At 52.8% G+C, this 25,574-nt stretch overlaps 1 protein-coding gene across 2 annotated transcripts in view; it reads right to left on the bottom strand.

The window, feature by feature from the left end:
• LOC143981571 (T-cell surface antigen CD2-like) overlaps positions 1–25,574 on the bottom strand; it is a 278,489-nt gene that overhangs the window by 64,435 nt on the left and 188,480 nt on the right. The window contains exon 1 of one of the 2 annotated variants that reach the window (XM_077479533.1): positions 16,326–16,396. The exons of the other annotated variant lie outside the window; for it this stretch is intronic. Coding sequence (XP_077335659.1) covers positions 16,326–16,389 — 64 coding nt within the window. The 5' untranslated portion in view covers positions 16,390–16,396. Of the gene's footprint in view, positions 1–16,325; positions 16,397–25,574 lie in introns of those variants that run through there. 2 annotated transcript variants of the gene reach the window in all.

Here is a 25,574-nt window from a genome sequence, read left to right as displayed (position 1 = left end):
CTACTGACATAATTTACTGCTCTGACACCGTCCCCCTGCCCTACTGACACCGTCCCCCTGCCCTACTGACACCGTCCCCCTGCCCTACTGACACCGTCCCCCGCTCTACTGACACCGTCCACTGCTCTACTGACATCATTTACTGCTCTGACACCCTCCCCTGCCCTACTGACACCCTCCCCTGCCCTACTGACACCGTCCCCTGCCCTACTGACACCGTCCCCTGCCCTACTGACATCAATTACTGCCCTACTGACACCGTCCCCTGCCCTACTGACATAATTTACTGCCCTACTGACACCGTCCCCAGCCCCTTTGACATCATTTACTGCTCTGACACTGTCCCCTGCCTTACTGACATCAACTACTGCCCTACTGACACTGTCCCCTGCCCTACTAACATAATTTACTGCTCTGACACCGTCCCCCTGCCCTACTGACACCGTCCCCCTGCCCTACTGACACCGTCCCCCTGCCCTACTGACACCGTCCCCCGCTCTACTGACATTATTTACTGCTCTGACACTGACCCCTGCCCTACTGACACCGTCCCCTGCCCTACTGACACCGTCCCCTGCCCTACTGACATCATTTACTGCTCTGACACTGACCCCTGCCCTACTGACCCCTGCCCTACTGACACCGTCCCCTGCCCTACTGACACCGTCCCCTGCCCTACTGATATCATTTACTGCTCTGACACTGACCCCTGCCCTACTGACACTGACCCCTGCCCTACTGACACTGACCCCTGCCCTACTGACACTGACCACTGCCCTACTGATATCATTTACTGCTCTGACACTGTCCGCTGCCCTACTGACACTGACACTGTCCGTTGCCCTACTGACATCATTTACTGACATCAATTACTGCCCTACTGACACTGTCCCCTGCCCTACTGACATCATTTACTGCTCTGACACTGTCCCCTGCCCTACTGACACTGTCCCCTGCCCTACTGACACTGTCCCCTGCCCTACTGACACCGTCCCTTGCCCTACTGACACCGTCCCCTGCCCTACTGACACCGTCCCCTGCCCTACTGACACCGTCTCCAGCCCTACTGACACCGTCTCCAGCCCTACTGACACCGTCTCCAGCCCTACTGACACCGTCTCCAGCCCTACTGACACCGTCCCCAGCCCTACTGACACCGTCCCCAGCCCTACTGACACCATTTACTGCCCTAGTGACACGGTCCCTCAGCCCTACTGACACTGTCCCCAGCCCTGCTGACACTGTCCCCAGCCCTGCTGACACTGTCCCCAGCCCTACTGACACTGTCCCCAGCCCTACTGACACTGTCCCCAGCCCTACTGACACTGTCCCCAGCCCTACTGACATCATTTACTGCCCTACTGACACTGTCCCCAGCCCTACTGACATCATTTACTGCCCTACTGACACTGTCCCCAGCCCTACTGACATCATTTACTGCCCTACTGACACTGTCCCTCAGCCCTACTGACATCATTTACTGCTCTACTGACACTGTCCCCAGCCCTACTGACACTGTCCCCAGCCCTACTGACACTGTCCCCAGCCCTACTGACATCATTTACTGCTCTACTGACATAATTTACTGCTCTACTGACACTGTCCCCAGCCCTACTGACACTGTCCCCAGCCCTACTGACACTGTCCCCTTCCCTACTGACACTGTCCCCTGCCCTACTGACATCATTTACTGCCCTACTGACACTGTCCTCAGCCCTACTGACACTGTCCCCAGCCCTACTGACACTGTCCCCTTCCCTACTGACACTGTCCCCTGCCCTACTGACATCATTTACTGCCCTACTGACACTGTCCCCCTGCCCTACTGACACCGTCCCCCTGCCCTACTGACACCGTCCCCCTGCCCTACTGACACTGTCCCCCTGCCCTACTGACATCATTTACTGCTCTGACACCGTCCCCTGCCCTACTGACACCGTCCCCTGCCCTACTGACATCATTTACTGCTCTGACACTGACCCCTGCCCTACTGACACCGTCCCCTGCCCTACTGATATCATTTACTGCTCTGACACTGACCCCTGCCCTACTGAGACTGACCCCTGCCCTACTGACACTGACCCCTGCCCTACTGACACTGACCACTGCCCTACTGACATCATTTACTGACATCAATTACTGCCCTACTGACACTGTCCCCTGCCCTACTGACATCATTTACTGCTCTGACACTGTCCCCTGCCCTACTGACACCGTCCCCTGCCCTACTGACACCGTCCCCTGCCCTACTGACACCGTCCCCTGCCCTACTGACACCGTCCCCAGCCCTACTGACACCGTCCCCAGCCCTACTGACACCGTCCCCAGCCCTACTGACACCGTCTCCAGCCCTACTGACACCGTCCCCAGCCCTACTGACATCATTTACTGCCCTACTGACACTGTCCCCAGCCCTACTGACACCATTTACTGCCCTAGTGACACTGTCCCTCAGCCCTACTGACACTGTCCCCAGCCCTGCTGACACTGTCCCCAGCCCTACTGACACCATTTACTGCCCTACTGACACTGTCCCCAGCCCTACTGACATCATTTACTGCCCTACTGACACTGTCCCTCAGCCCTACTGACACTGTCCCTCAGCCCTACTGACATCATTTACTGCTCTACTGACACTGTCCCCAGCCCTACTGACACTGTCCCCAGCCCTACTGACATCATTTACTGCTCTACTGACACTGTCCCCAGCCCTACTGACACTGTCCCCAGCCCTACTGACATCATTTACTGCCCTACTGACACTGTCCCTCAGCCCTACTGACACTGTCCCTCAGCCCTACTGACATCATTTACTGCTCTACTGACACTGTCCCCAGCCCTACTGACACTGTTCCCAGCCCTACTGACACTGTCCCCAGCCCTACTGACATCATTTACTGCTCTACTGACATCATTTACTGCTCTACTGACACTGTCCCCAGCCCTACTGACACTGTCCCCAGCCCTACTGACACTGTCCCCTGCCCTACTGACACTGTCCCCTGCCCTACTGACACTGTCCCCTTCCCTACTGACACTGTCCCCTGCCCTACTGACATCATTTACTGCCCTACTGACACTGTCCCCCTGCCCTACTGACACTGTCCCCCTGCCCTACTGACACTGTCCCCCTGCCCTACTGACACTGTCCCCCTGCCCTACTGACATCATTTACTGCCCTACTGACATCATTTACTGCCCTACTGACACTGTCCCTCAGCCCTACTGACATCATTTACTGCCCTACTGACACTGTCCCTCAGCCCTACTGACATCATTTACTGCCCTACTGACACTGTCCCTCAGCCCTACTGACACTGTCCCTCAGCCCTACTGACATCATTTACTGCTCTACTGACACTGTCCCCAGCCCTACTGACACTGTTCCCAGCCCTACTGACACTGTCCCCAGCCCTACTGACATCATTTACTGCTCTACTGACATCATTTACTGCTCTACTGACACTGTCCCCAGCCCTACTGACACTGTCCCCAGCCCTACTGACACTGTCCCCTGCCCTACTGACACTGTCCCCTGCCCTACTGACACTGTCCCCTTCCCTACTGACACTGTCCCCTGCCCTACTGACATCATTTACTGCCCTACTGACACTGTCCCCCTGCCCTACTGACACTGTCCCCCTGCCCTACTGACACTGTCCCCCTGCCCTACTGACATCATTTACTGCCCTACTGACATCATTTACTGCCCTCCTGACACTGTCCCTCAGCCCTACTGACATTATTTACTGCCCTACTGACACTGTCCCTCAGCCCTACTGACATCATTTACTGCCCTACTGACACTGTCCCTCAGCCCTACTGACACTGTCCCTCAGCCCTACTGACATCATTTACTGCTCTACTGACACTGTCCCCAGCCCTACTGACACTGTCCCCAGCCCTACTGACATCATTTACTGCCCTACTGACACTGTCCCCAGCCCTACTGACATCATTTACTGCCCTACTGACACTGTCCCTCAGCCCTACTGACACTGTCCCTCAGCCCTACTGACATCATTTACTGCTCTACTGACACTGTCCCCAGCCCTACTGACACTGTCCCCAGCCCTACTGACACTGTTCCCAGCCCTACTGACACTGTCCCCAGCCCTACTGACATCATTTACTGCTCTACTGACATCATTTACTGCTCTACTGACACTGTCCCCTGCCCTACTGGCACTGTCCCCTGCCCTACTGGCACTGTCCCCTGCCCTACTGACACTGTCCCCTGCCCTACTGACACTGTCCCCTTCCCTACTGACACTGTCCCCTGCCCTACTGACATCATTTACTGCCCTACTGACACTGTCCCCCTGCCCTACTGACACTGTCCCCCTGCCCTACTGACACTGTCCCCCTGCCCTACTGACATCATTTACTGCCCTACTGACATCATTTACTGCCCTACTGACACTGTCCCTCAGCCCTACTGACATCATTTACTGCCCTACTGACACTGTCCCTCAGCCCTACTGACATCATTTACTGCCCTACTGACACTGTCCCCAGCCCTACTGACATCATTTACTGCCCTACTGACACTGTCCCTCAGCCCTACTGACATCATTTACTGCCCTACTGACACTGTCCCTCAGCCCTACTGACATCATTTACTGCCCTACTGACACTGTCCCTCAGCCCTACTGACATCATTTACTGCTCTACTGACACTGTCCCCAGCCCTACTGACATCATTTACTGCCCTACTGACACTGTCCCCTTCCCTACTGACACTGTCCCCAGCCCTACTGACATCATTTACTGCCCTACTGACACTGTCCCCTGCCCTACTGACATCATTTACTGCCCTACTGACACTGTCCCTCAGCCCTACTGGCACTGTCCCTCAGCCCTACTGACATCATATACTGCTCTACTGACACTGTCCACTGCCTTACTGACATCATTTACTTCCCTACTGACACTGTCCCCTGCCCTACTGACATCATTTACTGCTCTACTGACACTGTCTCCTGCCCTACTGACACTGTCCCCAGCCCTACTGACACTGTCCCCAGCCCTACTGACATCATTTACTGCCCTACTGACACTGTCCCTCAGCCCTACTGACATCATTTACTGCCCTACTGACACTGTCCCTCAGCCCTACTGACATCATTTACTGCCCTACTGACACTGTCCCTCAGCCCTACTGACACTGTCCCTCAGCCCTACTGACATCATTTACTGCTCTACTGACACTGTCCCCCAGCCCTACTGACACTGTCCCTCAGCCCTACTGACATCATTTACTGCTCTACTGACACTGTCCCCAGCCCTACTGACACTGTCCCCAGCCCTACTGACATCATTTACTGCCCTACTGACACTGTCCCCAGCCCTACTGACATCATTTACTGCCCTACTGACACTGTCCCTCAGCCCTACTGACACTGTCCCTCAGCCCTACTGACATCATTTACTGCTCTACTGACACTGTTCCCAGCCCTACTGACACTGTTCCCAGCCCTACTGACACTGTCCCCAGCCCTACTGACATCATTTACTGCTCTACTGACATCATTTACTGCTCTACTGACACTGTCCCCTGCCCTACTGGCACTGTCCCCTGCCCTACTGACACTGTCCCCTGCCCTACTGACACTGTCCCCTGCCCTACTGACACTGTCCCCTTCCCTACTGACACTGTCCCCTGCCCTACTGACATCATTTACTGCCCTACTGACACTGTCCCCCTGCCCTACTGACACTGTCCCCCTGCCCTACTGACATCATTTACTGCCCTACTGACATCATTTACTGCCCTACTGACACTGTCCCTCAGCCCTACTGACATCATTTACTGCCCTACTGACACTGTCCCTCAGCCCTACTGACATCATTTACTGCCCTACTGACACTGTCCCCAGCCCTACTGACATCATTTACTGCCCTACTGACACTGTCCCTCAGCCCTACTGACATCATTTACTGCCCTACTGACACTGTCCCTCAGCCCTACTGACATCATTTACTGCTCTACTGACACTGTCCCCAGCCCTACTGACTTCATTTACTGCCCTACTGACACTGTCCCCAGCCCTACTGACTTCATTTACTGCCCTACTGACACTGTCCCCTTCCCTACTGACACTGTCCCCAGCCCTACTGACATCATTTACTGCCCTACTGACACTGTCCCCTGCCCTACTGACATCATTTACTGCCCTACTGACACTGTCCCTCAGCCCTACTGGCACTGTCCCTCAGCCCTACTGACATCATATACTGCTCTACTGACACTGTCCACTGCCCTACTGACATCATTTACTGCCCTACTGACACTGTCCCCTGCCCTACTGACATCATTTACTGCTCTACTGACACTGTCCCCAGCCCTACTGACACTGTCCCCAGCCCTACTGACATCATTTACTGCCCTACTGACATCATTTACTGCCCTACTGACATAATTTACTTGTGTTGCTGCTATGCGTTGTAAGAAGGGGCGGACTGACCATTCGGGCACTCGGGCACTGCCTGAGGGCCCCATGCCACCAAGGGGCCCCATCAGGGTTGCCAGCCTCAATAAAACCAGGGACAGTATGTAAAAATTGTGTGTGTGTGTTTTTTTTTTTTTTTTTTTAAGGTCCGGTTCACACCGCTGCGGGTGAGAGATCCGGATGTGATTGGCACCGCACTGCAGGGCAAATCACATCCGATCTCTGTGCGATGCGAGTTCAGCCATACAGATAGTATACAGATAGTATACAGATAGTATACAGATAGTATGGCTGAATTCGCATCGCACCCGCCGCAAACTCGCTTGGGACCCTTTTTTTGGTCCGCAGCAGAATCGGATCGCATTGGGTGTTCACACCATGCGATCCGATTCCTGTCCGAGTTTGCAGATCGCACTGCGATATGTGAACGGAGCTGGGGGTGTCATTAACATTTCATTGACACTCCCAGCAGTCCGCATAGGGCAGTGTGAACTGCCGGCGGGAGGTGTGCGATGCGGGAAAACGCTGCGGATTCGCGGCGTTCCCGCATCGCTATGGTGTGAACCCAGCCTCAATCCCGAGATTATAGCTGCCTCGCCTCTCCAGTACCTTTTCTGTGTGTGTATATTTTGTGTGGGTGTGTGTGTGTATATTGTGTGTCTGTGTGTGTGTATACTGTATGTGTGTGTGTGTGTGTGTATGTATACTGTGTGGCCCCATAATCTATTGCCTGGGGGCCCCATAATCTCCTTTTGCCTGGGGGCCTCATAATCTTCTCCTATTGCCCGAGGGCCCCCATAATCTTCTCCTATTGCTCGGGGGCACCATAAGTTGTCAGTCCGACCCTGGTTGTAAGGTCTGCTTTTGGGTGCAATGTGTGTAATGATTGCTATGCATTAACCTACCATATTTATCAGCGTATAACACCCACCTTTTCCCCCTTAAAATCAGGGGAAAATCGTGGGTACGTGTGAGCTTCTCAGCGGCTTTCACTTTCGGCCACTCTCGAGAACAGGCGCGTGCGCCTGAAAGACGCTGAGAGCTACCGAGAAACACAGGACATCCGCTCTATATCTCGGTGGCGCCTTTTTTAAATGGCAAGGCTGCAATGCAAGTCTGCAATGACACTGACGAGGCTGCAATGCAAGCCTGCAATGACACTGACGAGGCTGCAATGCAAGCCTGCAATGACGCTGACAAGGCTGCAATGCAAGCCTGCAATGACACTGACGAGGCTGCAATGCAAGCCTGCAATGACGCTGACAAGGCTGCAATGCAAGCCTGCAATGACACTGACGAGGCTGCAATGCAAGCCTGCAATGACGCTGACAAGGCTGCAATGCAAGCCTGCAATGACGCTGACAAGGCTGCAATGCAAGCCTGCAAATGACGCTGACAAGGCTGCAGATGGACACTGACAAGGCTGCAGATGGACACTGACAAGGCTGCAGATGGACACTGACAAGGCTGCAGATGGACACTGATGAGGCTGCATTGATGGGCATTTAAATATAATTTTTTCATTAAAATTCCCTCATAAACTTGTGGTGGGTGTTATACACCGATAAATACGGTATTTGTTATGTCTAAATGCAAGCGTAAGTTATAGTGCTTTAAGTAATCGGTTTAGTACACTACTATCTGTAATTGCTTCTGTCTAAAGGTTTAACCTTTGCTCACAGCATATAGATCCATTTGCTGCTTCAATGTCTGCAAATGGGTGTGTGGATGGCCACTGATATTGTATTAAGGCAGTGGCGGAATTATCAGGGTCGCAACAGTCGCAAGTGCGACTGGGCCCTGTAATTCTCGGCCACTTCAGGGGGCCCACCGGCAGCCCGCCCGCCCGAGGGGCCCACCTGACTGTCCGGCCGGGGGTGTGCGTGTGCGGTGTTATTAATGTCAGGTTCATGCCGTCCTCCACCAGCGTGAGAGAAGTGCTCGGTTGGCTCCGCCCCCGCCTCCCTTACAGTCGCTCTGGATAGGCGGGGGCGGAGCCAACCGAGCACTTCTCTCACGCTGGTGAAGGACGGCATGAACCTGACATTAATAACACCGCACACGCACACCCCCGGCCGGACAGTCAGGTGGGCCCCTCGGGCGGCGGGCGGGCTGCCGGTGGGCCCCCTGAAGTGGGCGAAAATTACAGGGCCCAGTCGCACTTGCGACACAAAAAAACCTTCAGCCAATGCAGTGAAGGCACTCTCTGAAGCACGGAGCAGCGGAGGCACGCTTCGTGGAGGAACTTATCGTCACTCTGCAGGATTCACTTTGCAGGATTCTGAGGAGGGGGAATCGATCATCATCATCGACTGATTGGCGGTAAGTCACCACCCCCCCTCCAGATTGTGCCAGCCCGCCACCCCCCTCCAGTGCCACCACCTGCCCTCCATTGCCACCAGCCCACCATCGCCCCTCCAGTACCACCCCTCCAGACTGTGCCACCCCCTGCCCTCCAGTGCCAACAGCCCACTACCCCCCCCCCTCCAGTGTCACCAGCCCCCCCCCTCCAGACTGTTCTACCACACCCCCCAGACTGTTCCACCCCATCCCCCCCCCAGACTGTTCCACCCCATCCCCCCCCCACTGTTCCACCCCATCCCCCCCTCCAGACTGTTCCACCCCATCCCCTCCTCCAGACTGTTCCACCCCATCCCCTCCTCCAGACTGTTCCACCCCATCCCCTCCTCCAGACTGTCCCACCCCATCCCCCCCTCCAGACTGTTCCACCCCATCCCCCCCTCCAGACTGTTCCACCCCATCCCCTCCTCCAGACTGTTCCACCCCATCCCCCTCCAGACTGTTCGCCACCACCGCCCCTCCAGACTATGCCACCCCCTCCCTCCAGTGCCACCACCCCCCCTCCAGTGCCACCAGCCCACCACCCCCTCTCCAGTGCCACCACCCCCTCCAGTGCCACCAGCCCACAACCCCCTCCAGTGCCATCACCACCCCTCCAGACTGCCACCACCGCCCCTCCAGACTGTGCCACCACCTCCCTGCAGTGCCACCCCTCCCTCCAATGCCACCACCACCCCTCCAGTGCCACCATAGTGCCACCAGCCCACCACCCCCCCTCCTCTGCCACCACCCCCCTCCAGTGCCGCTACCCCCACCTCCCTCCAGTGCCACCACCCCCCCTCCAGACTGTGCCACCACCACCCCTCGAGTGCCACTAGCCCACCACCCCCTTCCAGTGCCACCACCACCCCCTTCCAGTGCCACCACCCCTCCAGACTGTGCCACCACCCGCCCTCCAATGCCACCAGCCCTCCACCCCCCCTCCAGACTGTGCCACCACCACCCCCCCTCCAGACTGTGCCACCACCACCCCCCCTCCAGACTGTTCTACCACACCCCCCCGACTGTTCCACCCCATCCCCCCCCCAGACTGTTCCACCCCACCCCCCCCCCGACTGTTCCACCCCACCCCCCCCCCGACTGTCCCACCCCACCCCCCCCCCCCCCGACTGTCCCACCCCACCCCCCCCCCCCCCCGACTGTCCCACCCCATCCCCTCCTCCAGACTGTTCCACCCCATCCCCTCCTCCAGACTGTTCCACCCCATCCCCTCCTCCAGACTGTTCCACCCCATCCCCTCCTCCAGACTGTTCCACCCCATCCCCTCCTCCAGACTGTTCCACCCCATCCCCCTCCAGACTGTTCCACCCCATCCCCCTCCAGACTGTTCCACCCCATCCCCCTCCAGACTGTTCGCCACCACCTCCCTCCAGTGCCACCACCCCCCCCTCCAGTGCCACCAGCCCACCACCCCCTCTCCAGTGCCACCACCCCCCTCCAGTGCCACCAGCCCACCCCCCCTCTAGTGCCTCCACCACCCCTCCAGACTGCCACTAGCCCCCTCTAGTGCCACCACCACCCCTCTAGTGCCACCACCACCCCTCCAGACCCCTCCAGACTGTGCCACCACCACCACCCTTCCAGACTGTGCCACCACCACCACCCTTCCAGACTGTGCCACCACCACCATCCCTCCAGACTGTGCCACCACCACCACCCCTCCAGACTGCCGCCACCCCTCCCTCCAATGCCACCATCCCCCCCTCCAGACTGTGCCACCACCACCACTCCTCCAGACTGTGCCACCACCACCACTCCTCCAGACTGTGCCACCACCACCACTCCTCCAGACTGTGCCACCACCACCACCCCCCCCCCAGACTGTTCCACCACCCCCCTCCAGACTGTTCCACCACCGCCCTCCAGTGCCACCCCTCCCTCCAATGCCACCATCCCCTCTCCAGTGCCACCACCCCCCCTCCAGTACCACCAGCCCACCACCCTCCCTCCAGACTGTGCCACCACCACCCACTCCAATACCACCGCCACCCCCTCTCCAGTACCACCACCATGCCACCCACCTCCAGTACCACCGCCACCCACCTCCAGGACAACCATGCCTCTCCAGTACCATCGCCACCCTCCTCCAGTACCACCACCCACCCTCCGATACCACCGCCACCCCTCTCCAGGACCGCCACCCCCCTTCAGTACCACCACCGCCACCCACCTCCAGTACCACCGCCACCCCCTCTCCAGTACCACCACCATGCCACCCACCTCCAGTACCACTGCCACCCCTCTCCAGGACCATCATGCCTCTCCAGTACCATCACCACCCTCCTCCAGTACCACCACCCAGTCTCCAGTACCACCGCCACCCACCTCCGGTACCACCGCCACCCCTCTCCAGGACCGCTACCACCTCCAGTACCACCATCAGCCCCCCTCCAGTACCACCACCACCACCCACCTCCAGTACCACTGCCACCACCTCCAGTACCACTGCCACCACCTCCAGTACCACTGCCACCCCTCTCCAGGACCACCACCGCCACCCACCTCCAGGACCACCATCCCCCTCCAGTACCACTGCCACCCCCCTCCAGTACCACCACTGCACTGGTGACACAGGTTTCACTCGGGACACAGGCTGCACAGAAATGTTTTACTTTGTTCTACAGTGGAAAAAAATATAGTATCAAAATCATGCTTTTTGGGGGGGGGGGGGCCCTTCCTGATTTCTTGCATCGGGGCCCTGAGGTTTCTAGTTACGCCTCTGCATTAAGGCTATGTCCTAGCCAGCATTTCCAGGTATTTATTATGACCACAAACCCGCAGCTCATATCTTGAGCCATAAGCTTACCCAGAGACCAGCCATGATCAATAAGGGGAGGGTCAGGTAGGTATGCCATCATTAAAAAAACAATGAATAAAAAGAATGTGTGTGCAGTATGGATTGTAAAACTCTCCAGCCCTTAAAGAGGAGCTGCACAAAAAAAAAAAATATTAAAAGCCAGCAGCTACTAATATTGCAGCTGTTGACTTTTAATAATATCACACTTACCTGTCCCAGGTTCCAGCGATGTCGGCGGCAGATGACGAGCGATCGCTCGTCTCGCTGCAGCCACCGCCGCCATCCTCTGTCAGGGAATCGGGAAGTGAAGCAAGAGGGCTTCACTGCCCGGTTCCCTACTGCGCATGCACGAGCCGCTCTGCGCTGGTTCCCCGCTGTGTCTCTGGGAACTGTGTGTTTCCCAGAACACAACGGGGGGGGGGCGGAGCCATGCGGCGGTGGGCGGAGCCATGCAGCGGTCTGGCCGGAAGTGGGTGCAGTTACCTGGATTATCCAGGTAACTGCACCCCCCTCCCCCCCGAAAGGTGCCGATTGTGGCACCGGAGGGGGGGAGGGATAATACTAGCGGAACTTCCCCTTTAGGGTGAAGAACCGCTTTAAATACCGGCACCACTCCCCAAAGGAAAAGTGGCAACTTGTTCTTCCAACAGTGACAGGTCTTGTTTGGCTCTAAAAAAAACTGCTATACATTCAACGTGCCACCAGAAGGGTGACAATAATGACCACCCTGGGCAGAATGGTGAGAGTGGTGAGCTGACGTGCCCGCCAAGATGCTATGCCAAGCTGCATATTAGGCGGCAGTAAACACAACGGCGGATGTGTTCATTCAATTGAAAACTGACTGGGTGGATCTCTAGTCGCTAATGCTCAGGTACTAAGCTAATCAAACAGCTGAGTCTGTTTAAAGGGTACCTCCTGCCTCAAAAGCAGCAGGCCAATGAGAATTCATCAGGTTGGCCAGATATGTCTTCATGCTAACAGAGGATGCACGATCCCCTCTGTAAAGCCCAACTTTTTCTGCAGAGGCAGTTGGCCAAGCCAAGTAATCTTCATCAGACCAGCCAGAAGTGCCAGTCTGCCAGCGGATGAAGCAAAAGCTTTCACAGAGGCATGGGAACAGCCATATGGATTTGGAAATTATGATTTATACTCCCATTAAGGAGTATGGCGTGGCCTGTGTTGGAGTTCACTTCAGTAGCCAAGGCTATTAGGTTCTCAGCAGACGAGTTGAAGGCAAACTTGGCCAGTAATACCCCTCTGTGGTGTTCGATCCATGAGTGAAATTGGAGTGACCAGCGAGGCAGTGCAACCACTGTGGATGCAGCAGGCTGTTCCTCCTACTATTAAACAAACACTTGAAGTCTATTTGGCTGAAGGCATCTTTCCTAGATCTGGGCCTGTTACACAAGAGACTGTACCCATACTTACCTGGACAGAATCTATTCATCAAGAGTTTCTCCTCTTTGATGTTCTCTGTTCACCAATGTTCCCTGTGATCCTGGGAATTCCATGGTTAAGGGCTCACAATCCACAGATTGACTGGTTAAAAGAGGAGATCCTCTTCACATCAACCTACTGTCTTGAGTTCTGTTTCATTCCTGACTCTGTGCCACCTGCCTCACCGTCCAACCAGGGCCGTCTTTAATATTGATTGGACCCTGGGCAAAACTTTTTTTTGGGGCCCTCCCATGCAGTTTCGCTCTCCATCTGCTCTGAGACATCCAATAAATAGCAGCTAGACTCAAAATCAGTTTACTGAATCAGATCAGGCAGCTATTGGTTACAGAGGTTACCAATGTATCATTATCGCTCACTGACTGGTTGCTAAAGGTTACAGTACACATTACGGCTCACTGACTAGTTGCTAAAGGTTACAGCACATGATTTCTGCTTGTTGATTGGTTGCTAGAAAATAATGTGGAAATGACCTCAGGGGGGGCAAGATATACATATCAATGTTGCCGGCCACCGCTATTCACATATGAATGCCGGTAATATACATGTAAACACAGGGTCTGCAGGGGAGTCATCTGTACACAACAAAAGGGCAGAGCTGGGCAGCATTAGTAGCAGCACTTCACACTGAGATCTTGGGACACGGCACAGGACCAAAACCTCAAGGAACAAGGGAATTTAAACCAGGCTAGTTGGCAAGTATGAGGCAGCTGCTTTGGGCCCCACAACAATGATAGGGCCCAAATAGAGATAGTTTTATGGCATTTTTATTAATAATTTTTTATTCGTTTTTTTTTACTAGTAATGGCGGCGATCAGCGATTTGTTTTTTATTTTTTTTTATTTTTTTATTTTTTTTATTGTGACTGCGACATTGCGGCGGACACATCGGACATTTTTGACACATTTTTGGGACCATTGTCATTTATACAGTAATCAGTGTTTATATAAATGCAGTGATTTCTGTGTAAATGACACTGGCAGTGAAAGGGTTAACCAGTGGGTGGCAGTGTAGGGGTTAAGTGTTCCTAGGGGTGTGTTACTAACTGTGGGGGGGCTGGGCTTTCATTTAGTGAACACTGATCTCTGCTCCAATCACATGGAGCAGAGATCAGCGTCACTAGTTGCTAGGCAGAATGAGGAAATGCTGTTTACACTGCATTTCCTCCATTCAGCCACCCCCGTGACACGATCGCGGGTATGCCCGCGGCAATTGAGTCCGCGGGACCCGCGACCGGACTCACGGGGGTCCCGACCGGCACGCTCGCGATGGCAGGGCGGCATTGAAGATTGGACGTATCTGTATGCCAATATGCCTGCTCGCAGGTATGCCCACGGCAATCGAGTCCGCGGGAACCCGCAACCAGACTCACAGGGGTCCCAACCAGCACGCGAGCGTCCCGCCGGCGGCACGCTCCCGATGGCAGGGCGGCATTGAAGATTGGACGTACCTGTACGCCAATATGCCTGCCCGTGCCATTCTGTCGACGTACATCGTCGTGCACTGGTCGGGAACCGGTTAAAAGTCAGCAGCTGCAAACACTGTAGCTGCTGACTTTTAATAAACAGACTTTACCTGTCCAGGGCGCCCCGCGATGTCGGCCGCCCGAGGCTGACCCGACCCTCGGTTCTCGGGTCCCGGCGTCGCCATTCTATCTAAGGGAAACAGGCAGTGGAGCCTTGTGGCTTCACTGCCCGTTTCCTACTGCACATGCGTGGGTCGCGCAGCACTTTGTGAATGGTGCGCGCTATGTTCTGAGACACACAGTTCCCAGAACACACAGCACCCCATTACCCAGAAGACACCGCACGGAGGAGAGAAGACAGAACATCACCGGAGGAGGAAGAGGCAGATTAGGAGGATGTGCCTAGCAACAGGCATTTCTGGTAGGTTTAAAAAAAAATTTTTTTCATTTTTTTTTTTCTGATTTTTTGCTAATTTTTTATGTACTTTTGTTTTTCAGGGTGGCCCTCCACTTTAAGTTAAAGCAACGCAGTGCACAATCGCAAAAAGTGCTCTGGTCATTTGGCAGCCAAATGGTCCGGGGCTAAAGTGGTTAAAGACTTTTCCGGGATCATCATTGCCCCAATTACCCAGCTGACCCATCAACACACCCATTTTCAGTGGTCTCAGGAGGCTCAAACTGCTTCCAGTAAATGAAAGCACCTCGTTCACATCTACTCCTGTTCTACAAAACCCAGAGCCAGCTCTGCCCTTTCTCTTGGAGGTCGAAGCATCAGAAATTGGCACAGGGGCTCTCTTGTCCCAACGACAAGGTCCTAAAGGCATTGTTGCACCCAGTAGCATTCTTCTCTCCAAAGATGAGCCAATCCGAGAGGAATTATGATGTGGGAGACCGGGAACTATTGGCTATAAAGATCGCACTGGAGGAATGGCGGTATTTGTTGGAAGGAGCAGCTCACCCCATCAAGATATTTACAGACCACAAGAACCTCGAGTATCTTAGATCGGCCAAACGTCTGAGACCACAGCAAGCCCAGTGGGCCTTATTTTTCTCAAGGTTCAACTTCCCTCTAACATATCGCCCAGGGTCCAAGAATGGGAAGGTAGATGCACTCTCACGCATGTTTCCAGAAACTCCAGAGACTGTTGCCATGTTTTAATAGACATACTACTCTCAGAGCGGCGCTGCTCTACCTCTCTTTTCTTTAATAAATACATTATTGGGTCACCAGTGTGTAAGCAAAAAATATATAATAGGTGCTGCGCCTCAAAACCAATAAAGTTTCAACTTTTAGCATATCCTCCCTATCTACCACATTGGGAAACAAAAATGAATCATATAAAGTCCCAAGATTTGGGACTGCAAAGTCTTATGACAAGTCGTTCCCCATGATTTCCAATGACAACCGTTCATATTAGTACGACGTCAAGTCGTTTCCGACTTCAAAGTAGTCCCTGCACTACTTTGGTCCGACTTTGATGCCAGTTACACCGGCATTCCCTGAAATCGTGGCCACGAATCGCAGTAAAAACACGCGACTTTGAAGTCACAATAGTGTGAAAGGGGCCTAAATTAGACTTTAACCCTTGCAGTGCGAATGACCCACTTCAAGGGTACATTAGATCCACCTAATATACTTACTGTAACAGAATTACTTATGCCTACTAAGCGCCTGGAAGATGTGATATTACAGAGAAATCTGATTATATCATTTCACATCATCTTATCTCATAATTCCACACTTCATCCCAATATATTCTGTATTATCACCTCTTTATATAATGTTCTTACATACCTCTGCCTGTCCAGAGAAGAGCCCACAGGAGGAGGACACGGAGAAGACACGTCTCTGAAGTCATGGTGATGGGTCTGTGTACGAAAAGAGAAATGAAAGGGAATATTAGGAAGAGGATTTTGCCATTCAGATTTGGTATATCCTGATTTCTCTCAATTGTGGGCTGTATTACACATCTGTTAAACAGTTGCACCATCCAAAGTTGATGATCCGGTAGCATCCCAGTGGGCAGATATCGGAAGACAGCCGGGTGACTAGGATGTGCGGCGGCAGTGGGCACTCTTGACAACTTTTCACTGCAGGCTCCGGCTGGCTGCCACCCCTCTTAAAGTGCCGCCTGGGACAATGGTCCTACTGGGTCCCATGGAAAAGTTGAAAAAGTTGTCAGGAGTACCCACCGCCGCCTGCCGCCGCACATCCTAGTCACCGGGCTGTCTCTTCCGATATCTGCCCACTGGGATGCTGTGAAAGGCATCCAAGGAGTGTGGAGGTTGTAAGAGCCGCTGAGTTTGTGACACTGTGTCAGATAATGTAACTGCATTGAGGGAGAGAGATCAGCTGTCACAATTCAGCGGTGATGTCAGGAGTCAACTCAGCTATCAAACACAAGCCAATGGGATGGGGTCTGGGCGGGCCGCTACATTTGTGGCCCCACCCCTTTCTTAAATAGCCCGATGATTTGCTGGTGTTTGATAACTGCTCAGTCCCGCGGCTCCACCCACCCCCTGACATCACCGCTGAGTTGTGACAGCTGATCTCTCTCCCTCAATGCAGTTACATTAGATGACAGTCTTACACACTGAGGGGCTCCGGCAAGCCATATGATCTGCTCAATGTTAAACTCCCCCTCTCCCCTGTCAGTGCCACCTATTAGTGTCACCTATCAATGCCACCTATGAGTGCTGTCTATCAATGCCAATCAGTGCCACCTATGAGTGCTGTCTATCAATGCCAATCAGTGCCACCTATGAGTGCTGCCTATTAATGCTGCCTATCAATGCCAATGAGTGCTAATCAATTTTCTCCAAGTGGGGGGATTTCAATAAGTGGAAGCACTTCTGACTCTGCACTTATTAATTGATTATCTGACTGTCTCATCTGAGAATCTCTTCTCTCATCCTACAGGTATGTGCTAACTGAACCATCTCCACCCAAAATCTGAAACCCTGCTATATGCTTTTAATGTGTGTCTTTAAAAATGCTGGTATGTTGTTTTTGCTCAACAGTGTGTAGCCCTGTCCACATTACAATGCTTTATTATCTCCCTTATCTTACCCAAAATTATGGCCCCTCTAACTTTTGTGCCCTCTTGCTAGTCTGTTTCTGAAGTTAGAATTTTGTCCTGTTAACCATCCCAGCTTTATTACCTCCTGAGTGATAATTGAAATCCACTCCCCACCCCACCCCTATCAGTATAAAGATAAACTTCATTTTGGGGGAAGCTATTGCAGGGGGCACGCTTGCAACAGGGGGTCTTTCTCCAAGTGGGGGGGATTTCAGTAAGTGGAAGCACTTCTGACTGCACTTCAGCGAATGCACAAAGTGAAGGTACACTAGAAAATACTTTGAAAAACACCACAAAGACACCAGGTGACCTCGTTTTACCCTTTAGCGCTTTCTCCTAATAACATGCATTCTCTACAGGCATGTACTGGCCATTGGGACTACAGGGAGTTTCCCGGTGGGCCGATGGCTCAGTGGGCCGGTCAGGTGCAGTCCTGGAGCCGCTCCTCTCTGACAGTGAGTTATCGCGATTTCACTCCTGTTAGGAGGAGCAGCTGCCGTCACTTGCTGGAGAGAGCATTAGGCTTTCTGCTCCCTCCAGCCTGCAGGGGGAGATAGACAGCTGGCAGAGGTTCCATCCTCTCTCCTCTTATCACTTGTCACTTATCACATGACTGGAGAGAGGAACGAGAAGCTGCCTTCAAAACTGTGAGTACATGTGGGAGGGGGAGGAGAGGGAGGACACTCTGATGTAAGGGGAAGTGCTGATGGAGACACTCAAAATTAAAGTGGGCCGGTCATGATTAAGTCCAGGGCCAAATTTTTGTCCCAGTCAAGCCCTGATTCTCTACCACTCCTTCTGACAGCTCTGTCCTCTATACTAAAATTATCTCAACTCCACCCCTCTTCTCCCCCCCATAGCATATATATATCACCCTCACTTCTGTCCTCTCCTTATTACTGCACCCACCAACTCTTCCTAATTCTAAATCCACACACACACTAAAAATCTCCAAGACCCTGGGGCATGTCCCTTCATATAAATCCCACTCCCATATTACCTCCCTCACCCTCCTGCTTCTCCTAACCTCTGGAGATATATCCCCCAAACCCTGGGCCTCCATCATTAAACTGTACCCATCACCCTGCACCCTCTGGCAGCAGCCGCAATCAACACAATCTAGTTCCCAAGACCAGCCTCCCTTTCTCTTGTGCCCTTTGGAACTCCCGCTCTGTCTGCAACAAACTCACCTCTCTCCATGACATCTTTATCGCCAACTCATTTAACCTACTCGCTATCACCGAAACCTGGCTCCACGAATCAGACACTGCATCTCCTGCTGCCTTCTTCCATGGTGGTCTCCTTTGGACTCACTCCCCCCAGATCCAATGGACGTAAGGGAGGAGGTGTTGGAATCCTTCTAGCCTCACATAGCACCTTTCAGGTACTTCAGCCACCTCCCTCTGTCACTCTCCTCTTTCGAAGCACACTGCATTCGTCTCTTCACTCCAATCTCTCTAAGAATAGCCGTGATCTACAGGCCCCCTGGACCAGTATCAACATTTCTTGATGACTTCTCTGCCTGGCTACCCTACTTTCTTTCTTCTGAAATCCCCACAATCATTCTCGGGGACTTCAACATCCCTATTAAAACTAACACTCCTGCCACTTCCAAACTTCTCAGCCTAACCTCCTCCTTTGACCTGAAACAGTGGGTACACGCTTCTACTCACTCCGGGGGCAATATCTTCTCTCACCTTTGCACTCCATGCAACATCTCTAACTAAACATTCCCTCTCTCTGATCACCACCTTATTAGTTTCACACTCTCCCTCTCCTTCACCTCCTCTCCCTCCAACTGCATTAAAGTTACCCGCAGAAACCTACGTCATCTCAACCCTTCTCTTCTCTACTCTGCTATTGACAACCTCTACGACAAAATCTCACCCCTATCCTGCACCAACCTAGCCACTTCTGTCTACAACACTTCACTTCTAGCCTCTCTGGACTCTCTGGCCCCCCTCACTACACACAGAATCAAGCCCCGACCCCTTCAACCTTGGCAAACAGATGTCACTAGAAGTCTGAAAAAACTTAGTCGTGCTCATGAGCGCCTGTGGCGCAAGACCAAGTCTCAGAGAGATTTCAACCAATATAAATCTGCCCTCCAAAAATACAACTCCAGCCTCCTCTCTGCCAAGCAGAACTATTTTATCACTCTCATCAGCAACCTATCATCCCGTCCCCGTCAACTCTTCTCTACTTTCAACTCTCTACTTCGTCCTCCACCCACCAACTCACTCACTGCCCAGGAGATTGCTAATCACTTCAAACAGAAGATTGATACAATTCGCGCAGAGATCTCTACTGTTCTGATACCCTCCACGCTTTACACATCATGCCCACAGGCACAATCATTACTTCCCTCTTTCAACCCCACCACTATAGACGAAGTTGCTAAACTACTTGGTAATGTCCACCTTACCACCTGCCCTCTGGATCCCGTTCCCTCGCTAATGCTGCGTCCCTCTCTGTCTCAATGCTACACTCTCTAACTCACATCTTCAATCTCTCCCTCTCTTCTGGCATCTTCCCCAACTCTCTAAAACATGCACTTGTCAAACCCATACTTAAAAACCCCTCACTGGACCCTTTCAATCCTAACAACCTAAGCCCCATCTCCTTGCTCCCCTTTTTAAAACTACTCGAACGTCTGGTCTACAACCGACTGAGCGTCCTCCTCGCTGATAATAGCCTTCTTGATCCCCTTCAGTCTGGATTTCGTCCTCAACACTCCACAGAAACTGCTCTCCTAAAACTAACAAACGATCTACTAACAGCCAAAACCAATCGACATTATTCTGTACTCCTCCTCCTGGACCTCTCTGCTGCCTGTGATACGGTTGACCACCCCCTCCTCCTCAAAAAACTCCACACCTTTGGTCTCTGTGACCATACTCTACGATGGTTCTCTTCCTACTTATCCAACCGCACATTTAGCGTTTCTTACAACTCTACTTCCTCCTCTCCTCTTCCTTTCTCTGTTGGGGTCCCCCAAGGTTCTGTTCTTGGACCACTCCTATTTTCAATCTATACCTCCACCCTGGGTCAACGGATAGCCTCCCACGGCTTCCAATACCACCTCTATGCTGACGACACCCAAATCTATTTCTCTACCCCTCAGCTCACGCCCTCTGTCTCCTCACGTATCACTAATTTACTATCAGATATATCAGTCTGGATGTCACACCACTTCCTCAAAATCAATCTATCCAAAACCAAACTTATAATTCTTCCTCCCCCTCATGCCCCTTCCCCTGATCTCACTGTCAAAATCGATGGCACAACCATAAGCCCACCCCCCTCACGCCAAGGTTCTAGGTGTAGTCCTGGACTCTGAACTCTCCTTCAAGCAACACATCCAATCACTGTCCAAATCCTGCCGCCTCAACCCCCGCAACATCTCCAAAATACGCCCCTTTCTAACCAATGTGTCACGGTCAGGAGTGAGGCCGAAATGCTGAGAGGGCTCCCCTTGCGGCCGAGCGCAGCACAACCCTGAAGTTGACACAGGGATGCAGTGCCCACAGTAGCACAGGTTGCCAGGTAGCAGCAGCAGAGGTCAAGTACGGAGTAAGCAGGCCTAGATGGGCAACTGTGCTAGGAAGTCCAAGAATAAGCAGCGGAAGTCCAGAGAATAGTCAAACAGGCCGGGATCAGGTGCAGGAAGCGGATCAGGAACGTCGGGTACAAGCCAGGAGAACAACAGGAGCAGGTCAAGCAAAGCCGGGTCGGTACACTGGAGATCAGAAGACGGGAAGCACGGGTACAGGTTCACAGAAGAGCTGACGATAATCCAGCAATGCGGGAGTGTCAGGCGATCGTTTAAATGGACGAGATGACCGGGTTACGTCGTGAGCGCGTTGGAGCGATCGTACGTCTACGTCGAGTACGTTGTGTATTCGTGGCATCACCGCGTATGCCCGCCCGGTTAGACGTAGCGTCGGTCGTTCGTCTGGAAACTACCTTGCGCTTACGTAGGCGCCGACGCGCGTTAACACGAACGTACCTCGTGGTATTGCGGCTATTTCCCGGACAGTGCCTCCCCCCAAGGGGCAGCCTCCGGATGCCCAACCGAGCCCATTTTTCAGGATACCGGCTGCGGAACCTATGTAAAAGTTTAGGAGCATGTACGTGGTTGGCAGGCTCCCATGAGTTTTCCTCAGCAGAATACCCCTTCCATTTAATTAAAAACTGGATGGTCCTACCTCTCCGACGACAGTCGAGGATGGACTCCACTTCGTACTCGGTTTCTTCACCAACCTGAACTGGAGGCGGGGGCATTTCTTCTCTTCCTGAAAATGGACTAAAGGTAACAGGTTTAAGGAGGGAGACATGAAATATGGGATGGATTTTAAACGATTCAGGCAAAACAAGTTCAAAGGCTACGGGATTAATCTCCCGTTTGATCTCAAAAGGACCCAGAAATTTAGGTCCCAGTTTCCGGGAAGGGCAAGGCAGTTTAAGATTTGCTGCTGAAAGCCACACCTTATCCCCTGTCTTGAAGGTAGGGTTGGCTCTCTTCCTCTTATCATACTGCTTCTTGTATTCCTCCTGGGCCCTTCTCATGGAATCTTGCAGTGTTTGATAGTTCGAGTGAATGAGATTTACTCTGTCTTGGACTGCCGGGACAGACGATTCAGGAATGGTGTTAGGCAGGAATGAAGGGTGGAATCCGTAGTTTGCCCAGAAGGGTGACTGGTTGGTGGAGGCGTGCACTGAGTTATTATATGCGAATTCCGCACAAGGTAGCAGGGAAACCCAATCATCCTGGGAGAAGGAGCAGAAGCATCGCAGGTATTGCTCCAATGTTTGGTTTGTCCTTTCGGTTTGTCCGTTACTCTGTGGGTGGTAGGCAGACGACAAACATATCTTAATTGAGAGCAACCTACACAGTTCTTTCCAAAATTTGGAGGTGAATTGTACCCCTCTGTCCGATACAATGCTATCAGGTACCCCATGTAACCGGACTATCTCCTTTATAAAAGTCTTTGCCGTATCTAGGGCAGAGGGGGTCCCTTTTAGTGGCAAAAAATGCGCCATTTTGGACAGGCGGTCTACGACTACCAAGATGGCCGTAAACCCTTCAGAGGGAGGTAGTTCCACAATAAAATCCATGGAAATTTCTTTCCATGGTTTCTCCGGGACTGGCAGTGGCCTTAACAGACCCCAGGGTCTGATGTTGGATCCCTTATTGCGCTGGCAGATGGTGCAGGAATCCACGTATAATTTACAGTCCGCCCTTAAAGTAGGCCACCATAGGGACCGCCGTACAAGGTCTGTCGTTTTCCGCACTCCAAAGTGGCCTGCGAGTTGGTGGTCATGGAAGGTCTTCAATACAAGTAACCTGGCCTGTTGGGGAACAAAAATCTTGTCCTGGCGCCATAGAAGCCCTCCTTGGCTCCTCAGGGAAGAAACTTCGGTCTCCGTACACTGCCTAGTAGCCAGTTCGATAGAAGACCTTAGGTCTGGTTGTATTAACAGGAAATTTTGGGGAGACAGAATTGTACTGGGTGGAGCTCCTTCAGGGGTATCAGGAAACATCCTAGATAAAGCATCCGCTTTGCTGTTCTTAGATCCCGGGCGGTAAGTAAGGTGGAAGTTGAATCTTGAAAAGAACAGAGCCCATCGGGCCTGTCGGGGTCTCAGACGTCTGGCCGTACGGAGATACTCCAAGTTCTTATGGTCCGTAAAGATTAGAATGGGGTGAGCGGCACCTTCCAGGAGGTACCTCCATTCTTCAAGAGCGGCTTTGATCGCTAGAAGTTCCCGGTCCCCTACATCATAGTTCTTCTCTGGGGGACTCATTTTCCGAGAAAAAAAAGCTACGGGATGCAGTAAGGCTTTGGGACCTTGGCGTTGGGATAAGATCGCCCCGGTGGCCACCTCCGAGGCATCAACCTCTAGCACGAAGGGTAAGGCGGGGTCTGGATGATGCAGGATGGGCGCAGAGGTAAAAAGGATCTTGAGCTGATCAAAGGCGGACTGAGCTGCTGGGGACCAGTGGAACTTGGTGTGCTGGCGGGTGGTCAAGGTGATGGGGGCTACGATGGTGGAGAATCCCCGTATGAATCTTCGGTAAAAGTTTGCGAACCCGATAAACCTCTGTACCCCCTTTTTGTCGGAAGGAGCGGGCCAATCCAGGATGGATTTTACTTTCTGCGGGTCCATGGCAATTCCACCTGTGGAAATAATGAGTCCCAAGAAATGGATGGATTCCTTCTCAAAATCACACTTTTCGGCTTTGGCATATAACCCGTGAGTTCTAAGAATACATAGTACTTTCTTAACATGTACCCTGTGAAGTTCTAGTGAGGTTGAAAAAATCAGAATGTCGTCAAGGTAGGCGACAACAAAGTGGTCAAGGTACTCCCGAAAGATATCATTAATGAAATGCTGGAAGGTTGCCGGGGCATTACATAGTCCAAAGGGCATGACTAAATACTCGAAATGACCAAATCTTGTTCTGAAGGCGGTCTTCCACTCGTCCCCTTCCCGGATACGGACAAGATTATAAGCCCCACGTAGATCAAGTTTCGTAAAGATACGTGAGGTATGGAACCTCTGGAGGAGTTCAGGGATAAGTGGGAGAGGATAACGGTTTTTGAGGGTAATATTATTTAGTTCCCGATAGTCCACACATGGTCTTAGGGTCTTATCTTTTTTCTCCACAAAGAAGATACCTGCTCCGGCAGGGGATGAAGAGGGACGAATGAATCCTTTGGCCAGGTTTTCGTCAATGTATTGTCTCAGAGCCTCCAGTTCAGTCTCCGAAAGGGGAAAAATCCGACCAAAAGGAATGGGGGCCCCGGGTAACAATTCAATGGGGCAGTCATAGGGGCGGTGTGGAGGTAGGATATCGGCTTTCTTCTTGTCAAATACGTCTCGGAATTCCTGGTAGACTGTTGGTATGTGAGAAGCCGGACTGGGTACAGGTTGTACAGTCAGACAACTGGTCAGGTTGCGAGGGACGGGATCTAGGCAGTGCTGCTGGCAGTAGGCAGATGTGAAGGAGACCACCCTTGTGGGCCAATCGATCTGAGGGTTGTGCGCCTGTAGCCAAGGGATCCCTAGGATAACAGGGAACATCGGGGAGCTCAGAACATCGAATTTAAGGAATTCCCGATGACCCGAATCGGTGACCGTCAGGATGGGACTAGTTTCCTTGGTGACATGACCTGAACTAGGTAAGGAGCCATCGGCCAAACGGACGGTCAGTCTCTGTTCCTTGAGGTTTAGTGGGAGAGCCAGGCGCCTAGCCAAGGTTAAGTCCAGAAAGCAGCTGCAGGCTCCAGAGTCAATGATGGCTTGTAGAGGGATCCTGCTGCCTGCCACCATCAATGAGACTGGAAGAGTGATGTGGGCAGAAGCTGACTTAGCTACCTGAAGATGAGATGGGGTGCTTGAGACTGGTTTACTCGGCCTTGTGGGGCAGTAGTTAATGAAATGTCCCGATTTCCCACAGTAAAAACAGAGGGCGAAGGAGTCTCTCTTCGGAGGTTAAAGCGGGATGGGGAGTGTCCTTCAGAACGGGAGCCAACCGCTGGATGAGCTGAAGGTGGGACCTGGATGGAGCAAGTAGTCCGAGAGCGTTCAGACTGACGTTCCCGTAGACGCCTGTCGAGCTGGATGGCGAGTAAAATGAGGTCCTCAAGAGTAGTGGGGATCTTCAATCTGGCCAACTCGTCTTTAAGGGCTTCGGACAACCCCATACGATAGTGAAATTTTAGTGCTGCTTCGTTCCAGCCGGAGTCAGAGCTCCAGGTACGGAATTCTACTGAATAGTCCTCCGCAGGTCGCCCACCCTGGCAAAGGGCGTACAAAGTTGCTTCGGCTGTGGCTGTCCGGAAAGGGTCATCATACAAGCGGGTCATGGCTTCAAAGAACAAGTCCAAAGTATCCACATAAGGGCTGCATTGCTCCAGCAGGCCGTGGGCCCACGTCTGGGGATCGCCCCTTAGTAA

Source organism: Lithobates pipiens, unplaced genomic scaffold (genome assembly GCF_037356315.1).
Source record: "Lithobates pipiens isolate NorthernLeopardFrog02 unplaced genomic scaffold, aLitPip1_a1.2 Scaffold_16, whole genome shotgun sequence".
Lineage (NCBI taxonomy): Eukaryota > Metazoa > Chordata > Amphibia > Anura > Ranidae > Lithobates > Lithobates pipiens.
The sequence above is the reverse complement of the archived record's forward strand: the minus strand, read 5'-3'. Positions and strand labels throughout refer to the sequence as shown.